This window comes from Eremomyces bilateralis, assembly GCF_010015585.1.
Source record: "Eremomyces bilateralis CBS 781.70 unplaced genomic scaffold P152scaffold_13, whole genome shotgun sequence".
Classification (NCBI taxonomy): domain Eukaryota; kingdom Fungi; phylum Ascomycota; class Dothideomycetes; order Eremomycetales; family Eremomycetaceae; genus Eremomyces; species Eremomyces bilateralis.
In genome coordinates this window covers 621,496-642,547 of record NW_022985079.1, presented here as the reverse complement: position 1 = coordinate 642,547, position 21,052 = coordinate 621,496, and the positions used below count along the sequence as shown (strand labels likewise).

Genomic DNA, 21,052 nt, shown 5'->3' with positions numbered 1-21,052 from the left:
TTGGCTATACCAGCATCTGGGGTATCAGTCGAAAGACTGTTCAGTGGGGGAAGAGATCTCTTAGGAGTGCGGAGGAGCTCAATGAGTGCAGAGACTATGAGGCGTCTTATGATGCTGCGAGATACATGGAAATAGCTTCAGAGATTTACGAATAATTACGAATAATTACGAATAATGCGAATATTATTCGTACGAATATTAGTAAGCGGAAATTCTAAATTTTATTCGTATTCGACTACGAATATTCGTACGAATATTCGTAATCGAATATTCGTGTCCAGCCCTAATGCTGGGCTCATCCGCTGGTGTTGTAAAAAATCCCTAGTCCCCTTATTCGAAAGTAATATCTCAGCGTTTTACTTAGCGGCAAGTTGGTGCTCGGTGTGGGCGTGAGGTAGCGAAGCAGATCACATGCTGCCTACTCCGGAGACCCGCATGTACTAATAATGTATACCTCGTTAAAGTTTTATTTGCTGCTCTATGCTTTTCCGAGACCATGATAGACATGGTTTGAGGTCCATCCCAGAAGTATATATATAGCCTTATGACTCCAGCAAAATGCTGCCATCGGAGCATTCATCAAGACCGGACGTCCCTTCATAATCTCGTCTTCGGATGAGTTGAACGGGAATATTAAAATGTGCCTGAAAAGTGGTGTAAACTCCGTTGGTCAGTGACGCCTGGCTACGACGTTTCTGAACCCGCACCAGGTAAGCCACATGGCCGGCAGGTTCCATCAGTTCACTTTACCGCCGTTGTGGCTCGAGACTCCTCGGTGGACCCATTCGATCGGTTGGCTGCAAAGGAGTCTCCAGACTCATCGTCTGACACCGAAGACGGATCCTCGCTGAATCTCTCGGTATTCGCCAACTCTGTGGTGTTGGGCCTTTCTGGTTTCAGATTAACAAACATCACAAAGAGTCCAAGGTCGTAGGCGACACGAAGAGCTCCAGCGACGACAAAAGCAATCCAGAAACGGGAATGTCCAGCTAGAATGCCCGTGAGGGTTGGGCCGACCGCAGATGCAAGCGTCCGAATGGTTGATGTCAGTCCGATAACCGCGGTTCGTTCCTCCGGCGCCACAACCGCCGCGATGAATGCCGATCGTGGCGCCTGGTCCATGTTGTTCAGTCCCATTCGGACGAACAGAAGGATGACGGTCATGGTGAGGTTCGTTGGAACGGGAAAGAGGAGAACCGCGACTGAGGACGGAAGGTGAGTGAAGACCATGGTGTTGATCAGGCCGATACGACGAGATAAAGGCCCAGCGAAGATGGTTGAGGCAACGGCTAAGAAATAGCCAATGGACGTGATATCCCCCAACGTGGCCTTAGACACGTCGAACTTGGCATCCATAAAATACGTTGTTAACGATATTGGAGTCATCCCGTCGGCGAGTGCGTCTATGGCCAACAAGAACCAAAGTTTGAGTATGATGGATAACGTCCGGCTTGAAATACTGCTTATGGCTGCCAGATTCAACCAACCCGACCGAGTCCTAGTCTTCGGCGTAGGTTCCTCCCTAGCGTCTTGCTCGCCGCTTTCCAGCAGGACCTCTGACTCTTCCGTAGGGGTGGCTATAGCGATAAGCTCGCAGTTCGAACTTAAGAGAGCGACCAGAACCAAGTTGACTGCCCCCATTGCCGAGTAGACCCAGAAGATACCGTGGTAGGAGTCGACGATGGTCCAGTCCTTTTGTTTTTGAAGAGCATCCACAATCCGTCCAGCTGCTTCGGTCCCGATGGAGGAGCCGAAGCTGGCCATCGTCACGTACCACGAAAGAACCTCCGGTCGGGTTTTGGATGAAGTCAGCTGGGATAAAATCGACTCTTCGATCGATCGAAAGGGCCCAAAATCCCCCCCGGCCACACTGATCACGCCAAAAACGGCGGCGAGAAGCAGCAACCAGAAGTTCTCGCTCAAGGCGAAGACGATGCCGGATAGGATCATCATGACGGAGCCGGCGAGCATGGTGCGCCGTCGACCCAGGCCATCGGCCACGAGCGTCAGCAGGGTTGCCAGCACTACATCGCCTAGGAGGGTCAAAGTCATGAAGAGACCGATACGGGAATCGGAGAAGTTCAGGGACGACAGGAAAAGCGCGAGAATTAAGGCATTGGTGCCATATGCGAACATTCGGCAGCACCGTGCAAGGATGATGAGCCAGGCATCTCTCCCCGTTTGCTTCAGCGAGGCGAGGCCGAGTTCATGATAGAGAAATATGATGGTAGATCTCGCCATGGTCCAAATCCAGATCGGCTCCTTTGGACGGATAAGAAGAGTGTATTCGTACTTAACATCGGATCTTACGATGAAAGAATAGGAACAGCTCCCTCTCACCAAGGCACTGCGTCTACGGCTATCCTAGAATAATACCGAGACACGGGGATGGTATTAGAGAGTACTTAGGCATTGCTCAAGTACCGGTGAGCCATTTATGGAATGACGCAAGCCGAACTCGGCATTCGTTGCCGTCACCGGTCGTCTCAAACGGGATACCGGAAGAACTGAACCGACATTCTTAGTGCAGTGACAGGACTCCCGGCACCGTGCACACATGCTGTGACACAGTCATTAATAATATGATTGCAACTGCAGATTTGGCTCTTCATCGGCGAGAGTTGAAGAGGGTAATCCCTTAAGTCCGAATGTCTGACTTGGGGAGTCGAGGGACGGATTGGGTGATGGGTTGAATGGCAATGAAATGACAGCTTGGAGCATCAGGAGCATCGCATTCTCCAAGACCGCACATCTTCATTCTATCACCGTCCTAGCTGCCACGACTAGTATTATTAGTGGTATATTCCTGACCGTGGATAAGATGGCTGATTGAAACGAATTTGGAAAAGGAAGCTCTTGGTGGTGATGAACATGAAGCCTTCCACTAGGTGGCTTGGCTTATTGAATCCCATCGCACCGTCCACATCACGGCTAGCCAGATCGCCAACCAGAACACAGTATGTGGATGCCATCGACCGTTAACCTACTAAACAATGATGCTAAGAACATCTACCCAAGTCTTCCGACGCATCTGTCATGGCGCCACGGACAACGCCCTCGCCCAACTCTGCCGTTCGCATCTCGTCTCTCCTCGCTTGCGCCTGGCTCCCAACACCATGATACCCTCGAATCCTTCCTCACACACGCCTCGCAGACGAATCTCTCCCAGACATCGTCTACGTTCGTTGGAACCCGATATGAGTATATCTGCTCAGAGGCCTTGAACCGACTCGGGTTTCACCTCACGAGGACGGGTCGCTCCAACGACGCTGGAATCGATCTGGTTGGAGATTGGCGAGTTCCAACTCTCCCGCCCGAAATACCGCTCAAAATTCTTGTGCAGTGCAAGGTCGTCGGCTGGAAATCTCCGAAGGGAAAGGCGAAACTTGCGGACGCAGACCCAAGCGTAACTGGGGTGCCGCGATCCGAGCCGATCGGACGGGCGCGATGGGTATCGCCAGAACACATCCGGGAAATAGAAGGGGCTTTCGCCGGTGCCCCGGCAGGATGGAGAGGCGACAATACCATTGCGATACTTGCGACGACGAGTCCGACGACGAAGGGGGTACGGGAGGCTCTGCAACGCAGCTCGCGACCTCTCGCATTCGCCATGATCACCGAAGATGGTTCGATACAACAGCTAGTGTGGAACGCGAGAGCATCCACCGCAGGGCTGGAAGGTCTTGACGTGGGCATGCGCTACAAACCTGATGCTGCGGATATAGGAGGAGAGGTCGTGCTGATGTACCAGGGGAAGGTGGTCCGCTCTAAGAGGAGACGTTCTAGGAAACAACCTGGGCGAGTGCAGGTTTGAAGTTTGAACATAGCAAGGCGACGGCCATTGCGGTATAGTGCTTTGTAGGTGAGACACCCACATCTTCACAGCGAGTCGGATGCACGATGAAATCCCCAACTGCGATACATCTACCGTGTACCATCAACAGTCAAAAAAAGCCCATCTACAAGACGTAGAAAACCAGCCATCTCCAGTTCACCCTGGGAATGGCAGCGCGAGTCACGGTTCCGCCGCGTTCGTGAGGTATTTGCCATCATTTCGTCTCCCAACAAAGTCGTTATTCGGGTTGCGCATATTGGGCCGTAGTTCGGAAGAGTCCTATATTTCCTAAGTCTCCTTTTGGGCTAACTTGTTGCGGTATTGGCCCGGCAGAAATCATGAGTCGTTTCTCGTGGACAGCCTCGCAGCCACGGCTAAAGAATTCGCCATCATCCATGAATGATTGGCTAAATTTCAAACGAAGAATATGTACCTTAACAAATGCCGAGAATTTGATGGTATTTTGGGTGCGACACCAGTTCTAAGAATATAATCCTTTCAGCAGAGGCTTGGCCTAGGAGTCTCCTGGACATTCATGACACCAGGCGATCAGATATAATCCGTCGCCTGCCATTCAGCGGGCTATCTCTTCCTCTGCAAACGTTCTCAACCCTTCTTACGCTTCAGTCCTGAGATTTCACAGAACAGCCCTCCTTCCGACCATACGTTCTCTTGTTCTTTGTTCTTTGTTCTGTCCTCTTCGCCATGCTCGCGGATATAGCCCTTGCTTTCCCATCCCTTTACATCGGCAACATCGCTCGCTCATGCGGATCTGCCAGCACCAAAGGTGGCAACTACGACGTGTGGTTCGCTGACAGCAATGTCTGCCAGACCGGAGCTATCTAGGGCGCACCGTCGTACCACACGTCCCTCTGCAACTCCAGCCCTCCCCCCTCCCTCGCCATTGAAGGCTATTCAGGCATCACCTTTGCCGACTGCTTGCTCCCCGTGCCCTACGGAACCCCCGGACTGCCGCAGAAAGTGCTCCACCAAGGCAGGCACGTGCTCACCTGCCACAACATGACCCAGAACCAGATCGCGACTTTTCAATGCGAAGATCTGTGTCCTCCTGGCTTTCGCTACGGGTATCAAGCTGAGGTTTGAGTCTGGACGAAATGCACGCCGGCGAATAGCACCTGCACTTAAGATGAGGGGATATTTGGGGTGGGTACCTCTTGCCTATTCGGATGCTTGCGAGGGGCGGATCTTTTCTATTCATCCGAAGGTCACACGTTTATGGAGCCTTTCAGCAGATGGATGATACTATGATGGATGGAGATATTCTCAGCTTGAAGTTGAATGTGTTTGTGATATGGCTGACACTCACACTTTGAACGCGAGTGAGATGATAGAATTGAATCAGCATGCCATAGGGTAATTTTTTGGTTATATACTCTTTCGGATACAGCATAAATTCCAATGACTGACGACAACTCTGCTGTTTGCGTATTCATGATGAAGTCTCCCAATGGCTGGCAATACTACAGTTACGGTTAAGTTAATGGACCTACGATCTCCAAACCAATTGCCACCTGCCATGGAGTTCGGCATTCCGGAATGTTTGGTTCCTCACTTTTGATGGAAATTCTCCTCTCAAGCCAAAACTCACTACAGGGAGCAGGAAAGGAGTGATGCTTTCCGCATGAGCCGTGTTCCTCTAAAGTCGTTTGATCTATATTACGTTGGTCATTATCGTACAGATGTAAATTGTTACATGCTTTGCTTCCCAGCCTGTGGAGAACCATCTCATGATGAGCCTAAAATCCGCTTATACGCGGCATCCACCTCCTTTGCTACCTCAAGGAGCGGCACCAGGATGATTTGATGGGTGACGTTGGGCAGTCGGTCCCTATGCAACCCGATCCATTCCAAAGGCGGTGTCGCCTCGCCCATATCTCGTAGCTGTGGTGTTTCTATTACCGGGGGTTCAAGCGCCGTGTAGGTGAATCGAGACTGCGGAACGTTTACAACCGCAGTGATCTTGCCCTGTGGACCACGAGTGGACGTTGGTTGGCCATCCCCTTCGTCAGGCTCGGTGGTAATCTTTACGACAGCCTCCGGAAGAGGCTTTCCAAGTCGGGACGCAAGCGTCTTTGAGTGATTGTCCCACATGTTCCGGATGAACCCGATGCGCGAATAGTTCCATCCTACGTCCACTTTGCCTTCGAAAGAGCTTTTGAAGATGTAATTAACGAGGTTCGACTGGGGCTGGTGCCAGGTTTGCATGCTCGCCACGACCTTTGGAACCCGAAGGATCGTGCCGCCACGAGCGGATCGCGCGCTCGCCACGACGTCTTCCACCGTCAATTCTGCAGCACTTGTGTGCGGGGTTGGATGGGGAATCACGCCTAGGGCGACATTGAGATGGCCTAAAGTCATGCCCAGTCCGCTGTGCACTTGAGAGTCATCCTCCAGCAGCACGGCGAAACGAGCCTGTGTATCCGACGCCTCTAGCAAGAACAATTGCGGGTCCGAAAAATTGGCTGGGAAGACGCCAAGACACAGGGTCCGTAGGGTCACAACGACGTCCGTATGAAGCGATATGAAGGCATGTGATTTTTCCGGATTCGGGGTTTGCGACGCTTGTAGAGACGCTTGCGCCTGTCGTGCCGATGATGACCTCCTGCGCTGAATGCTTCTCTCCAGCTCCTTGACGGTTTGCGCATATGCTGCCTGATTGTCTTGCACCAGACGCTCTACGGCCTGGCTAAAAGCGATGGCTTGCGCTGCGGTGGTGGATGTGCAAAATGCAAAGACTTCGGCTCCGTCCAGAATCGCAATGAGCCGATCGGCCGCCCCGAGTTTTGGGTCCCGAGTATTGTACATAATGAACTCGAACGCTCTGATATCTGCAATAGCAAATACCTGATAATCGAACGCAGCTTTTGCTTGGAGTCGGTCAAAGCCGAGGGAGGCATGGATGAGCGGCGTTTGCCGTCGGACTCGCCCTTCCTGCAACGGCCACGAGATCGACGTTTGAAGCCGTAGGTCGTTGAGACGCACGAACCCGCTCGTCCTCCCACTGCCAGTCACCGCCACCGTTTCGAAGGCGATGCACAATTCTTGCTGCCAGTTGGATCGCTTTCGGGATGATGCCCACAAGTTGGCAACAGAAAGCGTGCTTTTGCCAATCCCCTGGCCGAGATCCACATCTGCCGCAATCGCTTCGATCGCTACCGTCGCGTTCCAAGGAAACGCTGTAGCTGCGGTGACCTGTTGATAGCGCTGAACAAGATACTCGACTTGCTCGTTCGCCTCGTCAACGTTCGGTGTCGATGCCTTCGCAGAATCGGAGGGAAGCCAGATGTCCCGGAAGATCAGAAAGTCTTGCAATTGTCGTGCATTGACCTGCGTTTTAATCGGGTTGACCTTGAGGATGGCGGAAATGCCGGCCACGCCGCTAAGATATTTACTATTCATCAGCGAGAGAGTCGCGGATTCAATATTGAACTTGAACGTCGAATCTCTTGAATACTGGTGCCTCACTGAAACCTCGAGATTTTCCGCCTTGGCGGTCACGCAAAAGAAGTCCCCGTACTCAGGAGATGTGATGCTGCTTGTTAGAACGTAGATCTGATCGAACGAAGCAACCGCCAGCACTCGGGCGAACGGGTGGCAGTTCAAGGCGAAGTCCTGTTGGCAAATTCGGATGCCAAAATTGAGTTTCGTCCGCCCAAGTAGCGTTGTCGGATCCGCCTTCAATAAGTTTTCGTCCTCGAGGAACCTCGATCCGGTCATGTTCGTATCCTTGGATTCGCTGTTCCATACAATGTCTTTGACGGTATCCGAGATTTCTCGCACAAGCGGAACTAGGGCTGGATAGACAATGTTGGAAGACGCGGATATTTTCAACTCTCCGTCCAAAGTAGAGCTCGCATTGTCGTCTTTGAACTCCACTTTCAAGGCCATGCCGGGCGACCGCAAAACTGTGGTTGTATTGAGACCGTTGCCTGTGGATGGAGGAAACGCGGGGACATGGGATTTAATGGAGGTTGAAGCACCTCCGGTCAAATGCACGACCGCTCCGGAAAAGTCGGCGTCCACAACTAGGCTGGAAAGTTTCTTTGTCTTGAAGATACTTGTTCTTTGGACAGTACCAGTTGGAGTACTGTCCGTCCAATTCTCGGCGGCAGATCGGAACCTCTGCATAGCGAGCTTTATAGATTGTTGCACGGTATTGAGAGGATGTATGAACTTTGAGTCGAGACGCAAATCGAGGGACTTGCCGGCTGCTTGAAAACTCAGCCGCCAGTCCTGTTCCGAGGACGAATAGAAGACGTTGAACACCATTTCCGGTAGAAGAGCCGAGTTTCGTGATCTCTGAGTGCGATCCACTTGAGATTGGGGGACAAGCTGGACCTGCAAGTCGTTGATTGCAAGCCTCGCCCCGCTACGGGAGCGACTCGAAAGCTCGATTAGCTGGATGGACAATATCAAATCATCATCCTGAGGAGCAGCACGCTTAGCCTCAGACTGCACAATCCAAGCAATTTGGACGTGGCGAACGAGCACGTTGAACGGTGACGTGAAGATTCCAGTAGATGAGAGCGGGTCGGCCGGAGTTTCTCCGTTGCCCTGGTCAAGCGCCGTCGACGAATCGGCCATCTTTCGGTGCCTGAATCGTCGGAGGTACTCTTTTTCACGAGAAAGGTCAATATCTCGCAGACGTTCTTGAAGATGGTTCAGGACATCGGCCACCGTGGACGCCGTTTCTGCGGATATATTAACATCGACCCGATCGCTTCGAAGGTGGTAGATGCGGCCTTGTTCAGACCCGTTTCGTTGCGTCGAGCGGATATCGCATGCCAGGACCGCGTTTCCCACGGGGGTGGTCCGTTCATCTTTCTTTAATACGAGGTCGGCGAATATTTTATGAACCTGGAAATGGAGATCGGGAAAGGCGGCTGGCTGCGCTTGGAGACGCTTCCCATCTCGGATATCGAGGAGCACTGCACCAAGACCGAACATCAAATGGGCCTCCGGAGCTAGGTCGCCTGAGCTCGGGGCCACTGTTTTAATCAGTAGACCTTGCAACCATAATTGACAATCAAACCCAAGCGGGTCGACCGTTCGCATCCGAGCACCGGAAGGGGCAGGGCGCAACGCTGCAAGGTGCCCTTGGATGGCACGCACGTCTTCTTGCGCTGCCTGTATCGTGCGCGAGACTTCGGGCTTTTGGATGGTCAGGAGCACACCATGCAACGCCGAGGCATCCAGCACCAGTTTCTCACTGATCACGTTCGCCCGCAGGAAGATCTGGTTGTGGAGTTGTTCAATGCTGAGTCGGGCATTAATCTGGGGCATTGTGAATTTCGAAATCGCGAGGGAACTGTCGGGGCCAAAGGAGTCCAGCTCGTGAAAGTGCCGACCGACATCGATGTGGATGTTGAGCGTTCGAACTAGGTCTAGTGTCGGTTGCACCCAGAGCTGGGCAGTGGAGCCGGAAAAGCTATAAGCCACTGATGGAAGCAGCCGGATATGTACTCGATAGGATTGCAGTGACAACGAAAGCTGAAGGCTAGGGAGTTCTCTTCTCACTTTCGGGGCCGCTGAAGCAATCGTATGCTCGGCATGCGGTGCTGCCGAGTTTGTGAACTTCATAATGTCAACCGCCTCGTTGCGAAGGACGTCATCGGCCAGTTCCAATAAACCCGGGACGTGTTCCTCGATATTCAGGTCGACCAATTCGCTTTGTCCCTGAACGGTCCACTGCTTCGCGTTCCCACTGTCATTTGGCTTGCTAAGGGCAGCTGCGAAAGTTGGCAGAGATAGAGCAAGGGTTATCAACTTCCGCTGGGACGACACCACCGCACAGAGGGCGTTGCTAGCGTGGAGAACGACGTTGCTCATATCGGATTTGCTCTCCTCGGACTCCTGTGCCAGGATCAACGAGCATGAGAGATTATCCATCGCGTTCCCCAAACGCAGATGCCGACTTTTCAAACTGAGGTCCGTGGAATCGATGACTGCGACAAGCTGAAGGCGACGCGAGCCTTTCGCAGGTGAAGATCCACGCGGCTGAGGTTGTTTGCTCGCGGCATTCATTCGAGTCCATCCTTTGCTATTCTCAAGAAGCGACTGGACACCCTCCAGAAGCATCCATTGGAATTGAATGGCAAGTAATTCCGCGCCAATCTGAATAACTCTGGATTGTTCCGGCAAGCTTGAGACAAGGAGTCCGGATGGGGATAGTTGTGGTGTGTGACTAAAAGCAAGACTGAAGTTATGTAGAATAACAGCGCTTTGATCGACTCCAGAATCAACCGAGACGTTGAGCAACCCGCAACGGAAAGAGAGTGTCATCGCCAGGGGAGCGGATGTATCGGGGGCGGAACTCTGCGGAGCATGCAGTGGCTCCATTGCGACGCTCTTTTCCACTGAAGGCAACTCCCAAGTCCTCCACTGGTCCCATGCTACGATGTCGCTCAGGAGAGAACTGGTTGGTGTTTCTTCAAATGACTTCGAATCATAGGAGACGATGGATGACGTCCTATACATGTGGCGGAAGCGGGAGATTATCTTCCAAGAATCGTGATTACGCAGATGATCGGTAATAGCGCGTAGCATGTAGCTTGGCCTGGTCATGAAGACGGGGTCGGTGGAACTTCCTCCAGCTAAGACGAGATGGTGCACCAGGTCCACCAGACGGCGAGGTTCCTCCAAAGTTATGGACTTGATCTGATTGCTGAACGCATCTGCGAGTTCCAAAATTCCTTCCATGGCAAGGAAGAAGGTTGTAAAATGGACGCTCTGCATGTCCAACCCCACTTTGCGAACAGATAAAGTCGCATTCAATGATGAGGTTGACGTAAGCCAGGTGAGAATATCCTCGCATTGGAACAGGCAGAGCTGGGACGAACGGGATGCGGATACAGTGGTTGTCGCAACATCGGCACGCTTCAACGATGCATGCAAGAGGAAATGATCTTGGGAGCTCGAAGACCCGGAAACGTGTTTGGTTCGAGCGCGGACGGATAAATTCGAAAGTTGCAGTTCAATATCGTCCCGCGCGATTTCCAGTCCAGACATGTTTTCCAGCGTTCTCCTATTGGTAAAACGAACAGCACCGTCTGGAATAGTTAAACCAATGTCTAACGATGACGAGGGTCGCGAGGGGAGGTCGCGTTTGGTGATGATTCGAGACATGGTCCGAATCTGCCATGAATCCAAGAGTGTCTCAGCATCTTGACACTGGATGATGTCTATGACCCGAAGGATGGCGTTGAATCCTCTTGTCGTGAAAACAGCCTGCACTCCGGGATTGAGTGTCACCATGACCGTTGTTGAGACCAAGGCATCGTCCTGTCGCCGGTTGATGACATCATTAAATTCGGCACCAATATCGTCGTCGTCCGCGGATGGGGGCTCGCGGTGCAGCCGGAAGGTGGGAATGTCAAAAGTCTCGTCGACAAAGCTCTCCAGTGGAAATCTCGGGGCCGCCAACGGAGTAGAAAACGCCAGTGATGGTGTCGTCCCGTCTGTTTTCGTCGATGCGTTCATGTCGCTGATTCTCCGCGAAGAGGTTGCGCCCACAGAGTCCACTGTCGGTGTGATATGGTCATGAGCGTGATTGGATCGGGGAGTATTCATCGGGGTTCCCGTAGCCCGATTGCCGTGTCGCCTGATGGAGGATGCAATCGAAGCACCCGATGATGACGAACTTTGCCACTGCTCATGCCGTGACCTGCTGCCCGAATTTCCGGGCATTGTGCTGGTCATGATGCTGTCAAAGTCCCCGAGATCATGGTGCATTGGCGATGGTACAAGTGGGAAGGAGCTTGCTGGGTCATCGATCTTCGACCTTAAGTTGTCCTCGGAGTCCTCAATGTGCAGAGGATCCGGTGAGATTAAAAAGGGTACCCGATTTGTCCGGCAATCGTGCTGACGCAAGTGATGTTGTTGCGCAGCACGCTTCTCGGGGAAGTTCAAACTGCGTTGCATGACGTTCACGGATAGGCCGGTGTGAAGATACGCGTAGGTCTTTGGTTGGTCACCGTGGTCAACTTGGCTCCGATGGCGATGCAGATGGCTCGTGTCGACACATGAAAGCGTTAACGACGGCATTTGGATGGAAACTCGCTGAGAAAATAGCAAGTCACAAAGATCGTTGAGTTCAATATTGGCCGGTCCGATTTCGACCATGATTGCATCAGGATCCAGCCGAAGCCAGAGTCGAACAAGCTCCGTACGGACCCGGAGGAATGTGACGTCGTTCACAAGGAAGGGGTCTGCCATGGGCGAGCTATTCTCTTCATCCTCGAAGCTAAAGGCGAACGCTTGCGCCCCATGGACGAGGTTGTTCAGGAAAAGGGAAGAGATTTCGCCAACCACTTGACCGATGCGAAGATCCCAAATGCAGTCGTACGTCGGCTCCGCATTGGGGAGTCCAAAGAGGCGATGGCCGGCCAAGCTCGTGAAGTCCAAGAAGATTTCTGTCGGACCGGCTGCCCCGGGTTCGGATATCGACGACCCGGAGCCAAAGTTCAAGGGACTGAAATCTGCTGCAAGATCCATGTAGTAATTTGTGAATCTCAAATCGACATTGGCAAATTCCATGTCAATCACGATCCCTGCCTCGGCATCGTATAGATGCTTCGGGAGGACCACGCTGGCGTCATGCACCGAGATGCTGAGAACCACGTCCAAGTCAGATCCACGCACCGGCTGGAGTTCGGGATCCACCTCGTGGGCCACGGCCTCTCGATCCGGGCGAGACTGGAATTCTTCCAAGGTCCGAAAATGGAGAAAGTCGCCGAAATAATTATCTTTGATCTTAACCAGGTGCCGTGCAAGGAAACCGTAGAGGTACAGCCCGAACTTGTCACCCTTGACATCCATGGTCAATCGATCAGTCTCGGTCGGGGAGGACGCTGCCCAATAGCAATGGCTTCCTACGAGAGAAAAGTGTTCGAGTTGCGCGGTCACTGGATCTTTCAAGAAGCTGTGGATGGTGTTCCTAGGCGGAAGACACATCTCCAGGCTAAAGCCTTGGCCGATGACATCGAAGGTGATCTCGTTGTTGACAGGGAGGAACCTGTCCAACGGGATCATGAGATCGGCGGTTAGGCTGGTTCCGCCGAGGATCACGAAATCATTGTCCTCAAAATCGGAGGGGCTATTGATGATGTTGGCTTCATTCGAATTCAAATATAGCTTGGGGTTCCGGAAGTCGAGCGCGATGTGATACTGGTACGGAACAAACGTGTGGTATTCGCCAGGTGGACCGGATGACCAGTCCGAGGAGAGGTCGATGATGAGGAAAAAATGATCTCGCAAGATGAAAAGGTCCAGTTGTTCGGCGATGATTCGAAACTTCCATACTCTGAGGGCATTCCATACCGCCGGATTTGAGAGGTCGGCGTCCATGGTGAGCTTGCCGGTCCGCAACAGCAGGCCATGGTTGACACTTGAGTAGGCCTCGCATCGAGCGATGTCCACTCGCAGGTCATTCGAGTAGCCGGACTCTCCGGGGTACATGTCCATCTTGTACCGGACACTCGTCTCCTTGAATACCTTTATGTCCAGCCAAGCGTATGGCCGGGGACCCGACCCACCACTCCCTTTCTCGGGCTTCCGTTTGGTTGACCATTTGCGATTCCAATGTCCCTCTTTGTTGGTCCCAGCCGGTTTGTGGCGGGAAGATGTTGTCGAACGACCCTTCCATTTCCAATCTTTAGAAGGTTCACGCATGGGAATCCGAAGCGTCGTCTCTTCATCGATGGTGAGCAGTAAGCTGAAGTCCGGGTAGATGCGAGTGTCTCCGGGCCTTAGATTCGGAGGTGGCGGGGCATCGACAAACGACTGGGGAAAAAAGAGGTTCTGAAAGATGACGCGCTGTCGGTCACTCCAAGGCCCGTAACTGAGGGTTCCGCCGTGAATGCCGATTTCCATTCCGTATCCCGGAGGTGCAATAGTTGTGCTCTCGACCATGTCCTCCAGGGGTACGGGACCAGGTACATCCCAAAAGAAGCAGAATGTGATGCGAGGGCAGTCGGCAAGCGTACTGGCCTTAGCGTACTCTACGCTTTCCCACTCGTCATGCTCATTTTCTCCGATGTCTTCCAGGTACCGTGTGAGCCCCTGCCATCGATCATGACCCGGAACGGAAAGCTTGGAAGGATGTGGATAAGAAGGATTCTTGTCAGTATCCACCACGGAACTGGTGGATCGGTTCAGGAAGGGCAACCACTGCCGGCGACCCGTCGACATCCTCCGAAGAGACTCGGGTATCCAGGTCCGACGATGGGGGTCCTGAGCCACCACGGCCGGTTCAGCTTCGGCTTGTTTTACTGTGGCGGCCATGGCCAGCTGAAGGCTTTTGAAGTCGGTATTCGGTCGCATTTGAACGACAGGGCGGTCGACGTTGAATTTGAACAATTGCCGGTATATGTCCAGGGGGCCTGAACTACCGGCGTCAATGGTTCCCGAGCCACGGTCAAACTTTAACGTAACGACCTGGGGGGTGTTCTCGTTTCCGAGGACTGCTGCTCCCTTGCTGCAGTCGATATAGATGGGGAAAAGCCGAATGAAGGCTGGCAGCGAAGGTTTCTCCGCTGGAGGAAGCCTGGGCTTCTCGTTGGAGGAGGCAGGCGACGTGGGGTCCTCCTCTTCTTGCTGAGGGCGGTTTTTTTGCAGCACGTTCCTCATCCGATCTCCATGAGCGAATCCGGTGGAATACGCCTGGTCATCGGATCCTTCCCGCGTTGGACTGCTGAGATTGACGGAGCGCAGGTAGTTTTCCACGACCACGTCGTATCCGGGACTTCGATTGTAGATGAAAGCCTCCAGGCCAGATATCTGAATGGTGATCCTCACGGACGGTTTCTTGCTCGATGTGACGCCGCCCGTTTCCATACGGTCAACATCCGGGCTCCTGGACGGTCGACCTGGAGTCGAGTGGCCGTCGGTGCCGCCAGGTGACGACTGCTCCTCAAACACGGCGGCATCTTGGACTTTCCTATACCAGTAGTTCCACGTAATAAAGCCCGAATGGATCAGGATCGTTTCGTTGTGGGCGTGGTAGCGAATGTTTTTGAAGAACACGCGGCCTCCCAGCAGAGATATTTGCAGCGATTGGATATCGATGTAGGCGCGGAATCGATGCCATGTGTATGCTCGAATTCCATAAGAGACTAGGGTCGCGAACAGCCGGTTGAAGTAGAAGAGAAAGAATATGGAGCTGGTCAATGATTAGCCTGGGTCTCATCAAGACTATGTCGTGAGCAGGGACGTTACAGAATGCCGCACACCAACAGCTCAACCAGGAACACCCTATGGAACGGTCAGAGGGGCCTTGCACACGGGGTGGCACATCGTTCTCACCAGTTGAGGCCGTGCTCTGGCTGCAGCGGCTGGGGAGTGAGTCCGCCGCTCGACATTTATGGGCGGCATTACCAAAATCTGGGTTGTCAGTGGGCGGAATTGGGAGGCGGAGGATGGGAGGAAAGATAGACTGACCGAGTGGAACCGATTGCGGATATAAGAGACGTCTTCGTCGTGCTATTTGGTGTTCTAGAAAGGGAGGGTGGGAATCTGGTGAGAGATATCATTTGGATTTTGTATTGATATATCTGTACGGAGGATGATTCCGGAGATGGGCATGGAGCTGCAAACAAATGACAGGCAGGTGCTCAGCAGCTCTTGCCCTCTGGGGCCTCCGTCACGTTTCATGCCTTGGCGCCTTGGCGCCTCATTCACGATTCTCTCTCATCACAACATGACATGGACAATCCTTGTGCTGCCCCATGAACTGCGGACTGGAGAGTCGAAGCTCCGTCCGACAATTGTTCAGTTGCCTCATCCTGATATCTCCATCACTCCGCACACCCTATTCCCGTCCACTCCTCCACCGCTGACAAGGTCTGCTGAACTCTGACAGCGAATCCTTCGTCATGCTCGCTCTCCTTGACCCTATCCACCGGTGTTTGTGACAGCTCCGTTCGGTTTGCCCGCCAACCACCATGGACGCCTTTCCCCCCCAAGCTCCCTCTCACGGCCTCGTCCATGGATGGGGAGTGGAAACAGCCAAAGGCGGCACGGGGGGTCGTTTCTCTCGCCTAGTCCTAATCCTAGCGGGCGTATCGGCCCTCTCTGCAACCTTGGTGACTGTGGTGTATGCATCAGTCCAACCATGTTAAACGCGTCGGTTCGCTAACCTCTACCATCCAGATCCGTGTGGCTACAAGCGTACGCACTTCCCGTCACGAGACTGTCTACGATGTCGATACTCATTGTCACAGGAAGAACTACCGCAAACCGCTGCTCCAGCGCTATGTCGTCCGCATCCTTCTTATGTATGGCGATCCCATGTCGGTCTCGAGGATAACCTGCTGATCCAGTCCCAGGGTCCCCATCTACTCGGCGGCGTCCTGGGTGAGCCTTATATCCTTACGTGTTGCCTTCTGGATTGACCCCTTTCGGGACGTTTATGAGGTGAGTCCCGGCGGGCGGCCTCTTCACGTTCGGCGACTGATTTCACTCCAGGCTTTCACCATCTACACTTTCTTGCAACTGTTGATCAACTTTATGGGTGGAGAACGGTCCCTGATCATCACCATGTACGGCCGACCACCCGTCTCACACGTCTGGCCCTTGAACCACGTCCTCCCCAAAGTCGATATTTCCGACCCCTACACCTTTCTGGCCATCAAGCGGGGCATCCTCCAATATACATGGATGAAGCCGATATTGGCATTGGCGGCCATCATCATGAAAGCCACCGGCACATATCAAGAGGGCTACATTGGCGTTTCGTCCGGATACTTTTGGAGCGGACTGGTTTACAACCTCAGTATCACCGTGAGCTTGTATGCTCTCGCGATGTTCTGGGTATGTATGAGTGAAGACCTGACGCCATTTCGGCCCATGCCGAAGTTTTTATGCGTCAAGGGAATCATCTTCGCGTCGTATTGGCAGGGGTTCTTCTTGTCGGTCCTCGTCTGGTTGGGCGCCCTGCCGGACAACGTTCCAGGCTATACGCCCGACAACTTGGCGGCTTCCATCCAAGACACGTTGATCTGCTTTGAAATGCCCGCGTTCGCGCTGGCGCACTGGTATGCATTTTCATGGCACGACTATGCCGACATCACCATCTCCGCCGCACGGTTGCCGGTCAAGCACGCGTTGCGGGACGCGTTTGGGCCGGTGGACCTCATCCAGGACACGAAAGAGACGTTCCAAGGGGGTCACTACGAGTATCGATATTTCGATGCGGAAAATGACGTCCTGGCTCACGAGGACTCCACCTCGCGCACGGCGCGAATGCACCATGGCATGCGGTACGAGCGAGGCGGGAAAGGGAAGTATTGGATCCCTGCCCCCGGACAAGGCAGCCGGGCGCCACTCCTGGCCAAAGTCCGATCCAGTCGAGCGAGAGCGATGAGTCCCGGTCCGAGCCGTGCCCTGGACCCAGGGAACTACGGCACCAGCAATGATGTGGGTGAATTGATCCTCGACCCTGAAGATGAGCGATTGTTTGACAATGCTCGATCGTTGGAGTTTGGGGACTGGAATGTAAGTGGATGGTGCGAGATGGGTCAGCATGAAACTAAAACCGTCTGCCAGTATCCCGTCATCACAGCGCACACTCCGAATCCTGAGCAGCGGCGATATCGTGATCCCCGAATCATCACTGTTTCCACCAACCGCCACTTACTTCAGCCCACCAAAGAAAATCGACGGAGACGGAAACATCAAATCTCCGAGGTTCAGTCTGCCGTCGACAAAGGAAAGCATCGAGGGAGCAGCAGCAGTAGTGGAACCGGGTCGCGCTCCAAAAAGAAGCCTCCCATTGGGTCTCCATTGCGAGAAGAGTCATCCTCATCCACCAGCTCCGCAACATCAAAGCGGAGCCAATTGGTGGATCTCGTTGTGGAGGATCACGAGGCGGAGGCCGTAGAGCGGGTCCGACACAGAAAAGAAGGGAGTCCTTCCTGGAACGAGGAGCAGCCGAAGCATTTCGTGTAAGTTCCGTCACCTTTGCGATTGACAGAACTAGTCCCCGCTGATGTAGTAACCATACAGTCGTGCGCACCCGATCGAAGGACAGGAGGAGGCGGTTCGGGAAGGCTATGAGCCGTCCAAGGACGCTCCACTCCAGCCACACGACGAAGAGCAACGCCACAATCCGAACATGCCCTTCGCGGTGGAGGATGACAGGGATGAGGAGGAGCGGGAGGGGCAATGGCAGAAACGGGCGGACCGCAATTTGGACGAGCCGGGTTATCACTACGGCAGCGACGAGCAAGCAGCATGGGGGTCTGAACGATGATAACGGGCCCTGTGCTTCATTTGTAAACCTCAGGTTGAAGGTTGGATATGTAGCGAATCTTCTGGTTTCAGAAATTCCTCGCGGCAGCGGCTCCTAGATCTCAAACGAGTGAACTGTGTTTCATGCTGAAGCTGTGCAACCGGGCAGAGCAAACTGTTGCTCAAACAACTCGGTCTGTGCAAACTGCCATTGCGGTGACGGGAAGGGGACGGGGGACGGTAAGGTGTGGTAGTTCATACCAGCTGTACCGGGTAGAGAGCGATGATGTTCAGGATAAGCAGAGAGCAATCTACATCAAGCGCAGGGAAGGGGGGGAGGCAGGAAAGGGCAGGGAAGAGAGGAGAATATATTGCAGGGGGGAGAGGTCTGTATCGTCTGTTGCAGACTGCAGTGTTCCTGGCCTTGCTATAAGCGCTGGGGAGGGGACAGGCGAACAGGGGGGAGCAACGGATTCGCAGGGGGGTGAGCCAATCAACGCCGCGAACGCCGCCTTAGAGCCGCAACGCCTCACATCGACCTCCATCCATCCATTCACATTGATTCCTGATTGATGCATCCATCAGATGTTCAGAACATCCATCCGCAACTCGCGCTGTCATCTCCCTCATCTCACTCCTCCAGCGCATCCAACACTGTCGTCTCGTCTCTTCATTGGCTTCCGATCAATATCGCTGCTTTTCAACTTGTCCCCCATTCGTCCCGTTTCGTCCCATGTCGTCCCCTCCATCGTCCATGATCGTCAATCTATTGGCCTCGCGCTTCTGTTCAAGATGGCACCCCCCTTGACGTGGTCCAGTTACGGCCATCGGTTTCGTCCCGCCTCGGTTTCAAGTCCCGTCGCAATCCTTCCCTGTCGTAGTCTGCATTCGCCTGTCGTTGGTCCCGCAATGTATTTCCTGGATTGCATACATAGTATGATATGAAGCGCCCTGGCGCCCAACGATGCCCTCACCTCATATATCTCATTGCCTTCGTTTGGATTGTTGCTTTCGGCCGCGACCGAGTCCATATCGTTCTCGACCCGTCCCATTACAGCTCTGGCAGTTCTTCTCTTCGTCTTTCTTTCCAGCGAGCGCGCAAGTCGTGCCACTTTTACGTCGTTCCGATGCAATGATATTTGTCTAATCGACCATGAACTCAATTCAACCGACGGGGACCTCTCCCCAGACGAACTCTTCCTGGCTGGCTTTCGGGTGCTGTGCGCCTCATCCCAGTGGAGACGAACGCCGGCTGGTACATGGTGCAAATAAGAGCTTCGGTATGTTCTGCCTTACTGGAATCGTTCCGACCGTGGCTAACACTCAAGTGCGACTCCAGACCGTACTACAGACTACAGCGAAAGTGTCTGCTATGAACAGCCGCGCCAGGTTGACCGTCCTTACATGGACGCCTACTGCTATGGACCCCGCACAAGACAATCACATATGCCGCAATGGGCTTCCAGCGGTCGAGATCTTGCCGCCCGAGCCTCGTCGAGATCTCGCCAAGGTCTTTCTCAAATCCGCGCCCGTTCTCGGTCTCGAAATCGAAAAGTCCCTCTTATCATTAGCCCCCCCACCGACTTTCGACGTGGAAACCATATCCCCCGACGCCGGCGGAGCTTCCGCCCGCTGGAGCTCAGCATCTACATGCCCAGCTGTCGATTATCCCCTCTTCCAGATTTCAGCTGCTGGGATGAGCTCCCGGAAGGACTGTCGATACCTAGGCAAGCCCTCCTCCGTGAACCCTCGATCTCTTCCACGAGACAAGACGTCTACGACGATTTCGACGGGGAAACCGGTGAGACGTCTCCTGAGGAGTCGTTGCGGGAGCTGCGCTGTATGAGCATTGGTAGCGACTCGACTCTTCACGACAGCCTTTCCCTCCCGGCCGCTGACCCTGCTTCGTTCATTTTCCCGGAGCCACCCCGATCCGCCGTGGTCAACCGGCCCCGAAGGTCGAGTAGCCTCGCTGGATCAGCCCTGGCAAGCCCGCTCCCTTCTCTTTCCAGTCCGCCACCGTCCGCGGGGAGATTCCGCATCCGATCCAACACATCGCCAGCCTCCACATCTCGCCCTCGTGGACAGAAGTCAAGCAAGGGCGACATTGATGAGGCCATTCGAGAGTTGAACACCATCGTGGAAGAGAGGCGCCTGGACGCGATCCGGTCTGGCAATGGGTCGCGGATCGCCATGCCGACGGCGCCGCATGCGCCGGGCACTCTGCAACATATTCCTGCCATCGCTCCGGCCATGCGGGTTCGAGCTCGGAGCGAGACGCTATCGGACATCGGAAGCGCTTTGAGCACCCCGTTGGGGCCGAAACGCCTCCACCCGGCAGCTGAGGCGGTCGAAGATGACGACACACCTTCCGAAGTGGGCACCGTCGACGACGAAACCGAGTTGGATGCAACGCCATCGGACAGCCGACCCGGGTTGCGAAAGTTCCCACAGTGGCTAAAACGAACCCCTTCCGTACCTAGTCTCGGTCCAACGTCGGCACACGATCCACCACAGCCGTTCTATCAATGCATCCCGCCGGGACACGGTATCCCGCTACAGCCACTCCACTCCCCTTCCCACCACCAACCGACGCGGATGGCCCTCCGAGGAAATCCGGTGAGCCCTATGCATCCTGGACGGCCTCGTCGGCGCACATCGGGGTCATCGATCGACAGCGTCGACAGCCTCTCCAGTCTGCCCTCGCTGTCGCCCTCGTCAAGTCCGAGCATGAGCGAGAACGCGACCATGGTCACGAGCCCATGCAGTCCGGCCATTGGTGAGGGCGGCGTGGTATTCCCACTCCCTCCCACCACATCCGCGGTCCGGCTGGCAAAACTCCAACAGACAGAGGAACAAGAGAGGCAGAAAGTCATGCTCTCTCCGACCGCCCATGACCGGGCTATTGTAGGGCTTGCCTTCTGAGGAAGCTACAGGGCCGTTTCGGCCGGTCGGAGTGGCAGAACCATG

The 21,052-nt window shown here is 54.1% G+C and overlaps 5 protein-coding genes across 5 annotated transcripts; 3 read left to right on the top strand and 2 right to left on the bottom strand.

Moving 5' to 3' along the window:
• Positions 1 to 567: 567 nt before the first annotated feature.
• On the bottom strand, positions 568 to 2,553 carry P152DRAFT_62561 (MFS general substrate transporter). Its single transcript, XM_033683118.1, has one exon. The coding sequence runs from the start codon at positions 2,239 to 2,241 to the stop codon at positions 742 to 744; it is 1,500 nt and encodes a 499-aa protein (XP_033533254.1). The 5' UTR covers positions 2,242 to 2,553; the 3' UTR covers positions 568 to 741.
• A 547-nt stretch (positions 2,554 to 3,100) lies between these two features.
• P152DRAFT_386399 (uncharacterized protein) lies at positions 3,101 to 3,703 on the top strand (the record flags this gene model as incomplete). The annotated part of the gene is made up of 2 exons (XM_033675834.1): positions 3,101 to 3,349; positions 3,431 to 3,703. Coding segments are annotated over 2 exons (522 nt in total), but the record flags the coding sequence as incomplete, so codon positions are not given.
• A 1,770-nt stretch (positions 3,704 to 5,473) lies between these two features.
• On the bottom strand, positions 5,474 to 15,416 carry P152DRAFT_438145 (uncharacterized protein). Its single transcript, XM_033677602.1, has 4 exons — positions 15,293 to 15,416; positions 15,158 to 15,235; positions 15,071 to 15,106; positions 5,474 to 15,014 (listed from the first exon to the last, which is right to left on the bottom strand). Exons 2-4 carry the CDS (start codon positions 15,211 to 15,213, stop codon positions 5,582 to 5,584), a joined length of 9,525 nt encoding a protein of 3,174 aa, XP_033533252.1. The 5' UTR covers positions 15,214 to 15,235; positions 15,293 to 15,416; the 3' UTR covers positions 5,474 to 5,581.
• A 158-nt stretch (positions 15,417 to 15,574) lies between these two features.
• On the top strand, positions 15,575 to 18,444 carry P152DRAFT_459559 (DUF300-domain-containing protein). The gene is made up of 7 exons (XM_033679707.1): positions 15,575 to 15,947; positions 16,004 to 16,021; positions 16,075 to 16,128; positions 16,180 to 16,267; positions 16,319 to 17,347; positions 17,399 to 17,796; positions 17,858 to 18,444. Exons 1-7 carry the CDS (start codon positions 15,796 to 15,798, stop codon positions 18,102 to 18,104), a joined length of 1,986 nt encoding a protein of 661 aa, XP_033533251.1. The 5' UTR covers positions 15,575 to 15,795; the 3' UTR covers positions 18,105 to 18,444.
• Positions 18,445 to 19,235: 791 nt separating this feature from the next.
• Positions 19,236 to 21,007, top strand: P152DRAFT_450309 (uncharacterized protein; the record flags this gene model as incomplete). The annotated part of the gene is made up of 2 exons (XM_033678163.1): positions 19,236 to 19,362; positions 19,434 to 21,007. 2 exons carry the CDS (start codon positions 19,236 to 19,238, stop codon positions 21,005 to 21,007), a joined length of 1,701 nt encoding a protein of 566 aa, XP_033533250.1.
• Positions 21,008 to 21,052: the final 45 nt, after the last annotated feature.

Bases quoted from the DNA above. Each gene is read 5' to 3' on its own strand.
- P152DRAFT_62561 (XM_033683118.1), bottom strand. From the start codon at position 2,241: ATGGCGAGATCTACCATCATATTTCTCTATCATGAACTCGGCCTCGCC.
- P152DRAFT_438145 (XM_033677602.1), bottom strand. From the start codon at position 15,213: ATGTCGAGCGGCGGACTCACTCCCCAGCCGCTGCAGCCAGAGCACGGC. The intron at 15,107-15,157 runs GTGAGAACGATG...ACCGTTCCATAG, and splicing joins CCAGAGCACGGCCTCAACTG to GGTGTTCCTGGTTGAGCTGT. The intron at 15,015-15,070 runs GTAACGTCCCTG...ATCATTGACCAG, and splicing joins CTGTTGGTGTGCGGCATTCT to CTCCATATTCTTTCTCTTCT.
- P152DRAFT_459559 (XM_033679707.1), top strand. From the start codon at position 15,796: ATGGACGCCTTTCCCCCCCAAGCTCCCTCTCACGGCCTCGTCCATGGA. The intron at 16,129-16,179 runs GTATGGCGATCC...ATCCAGTCCCAG, and splicing joins GTCGTCCGCATCCTTCTTAT to GGTCCCCATCTACTCGGCGG. The intron at 16,268-16,318 runs GTGAGTCCCGGC...ATTTCACTCCAG, and splicing joins CCTTTCGGGACGTTTATGAG to GCTTTCACCATCTACACTTT.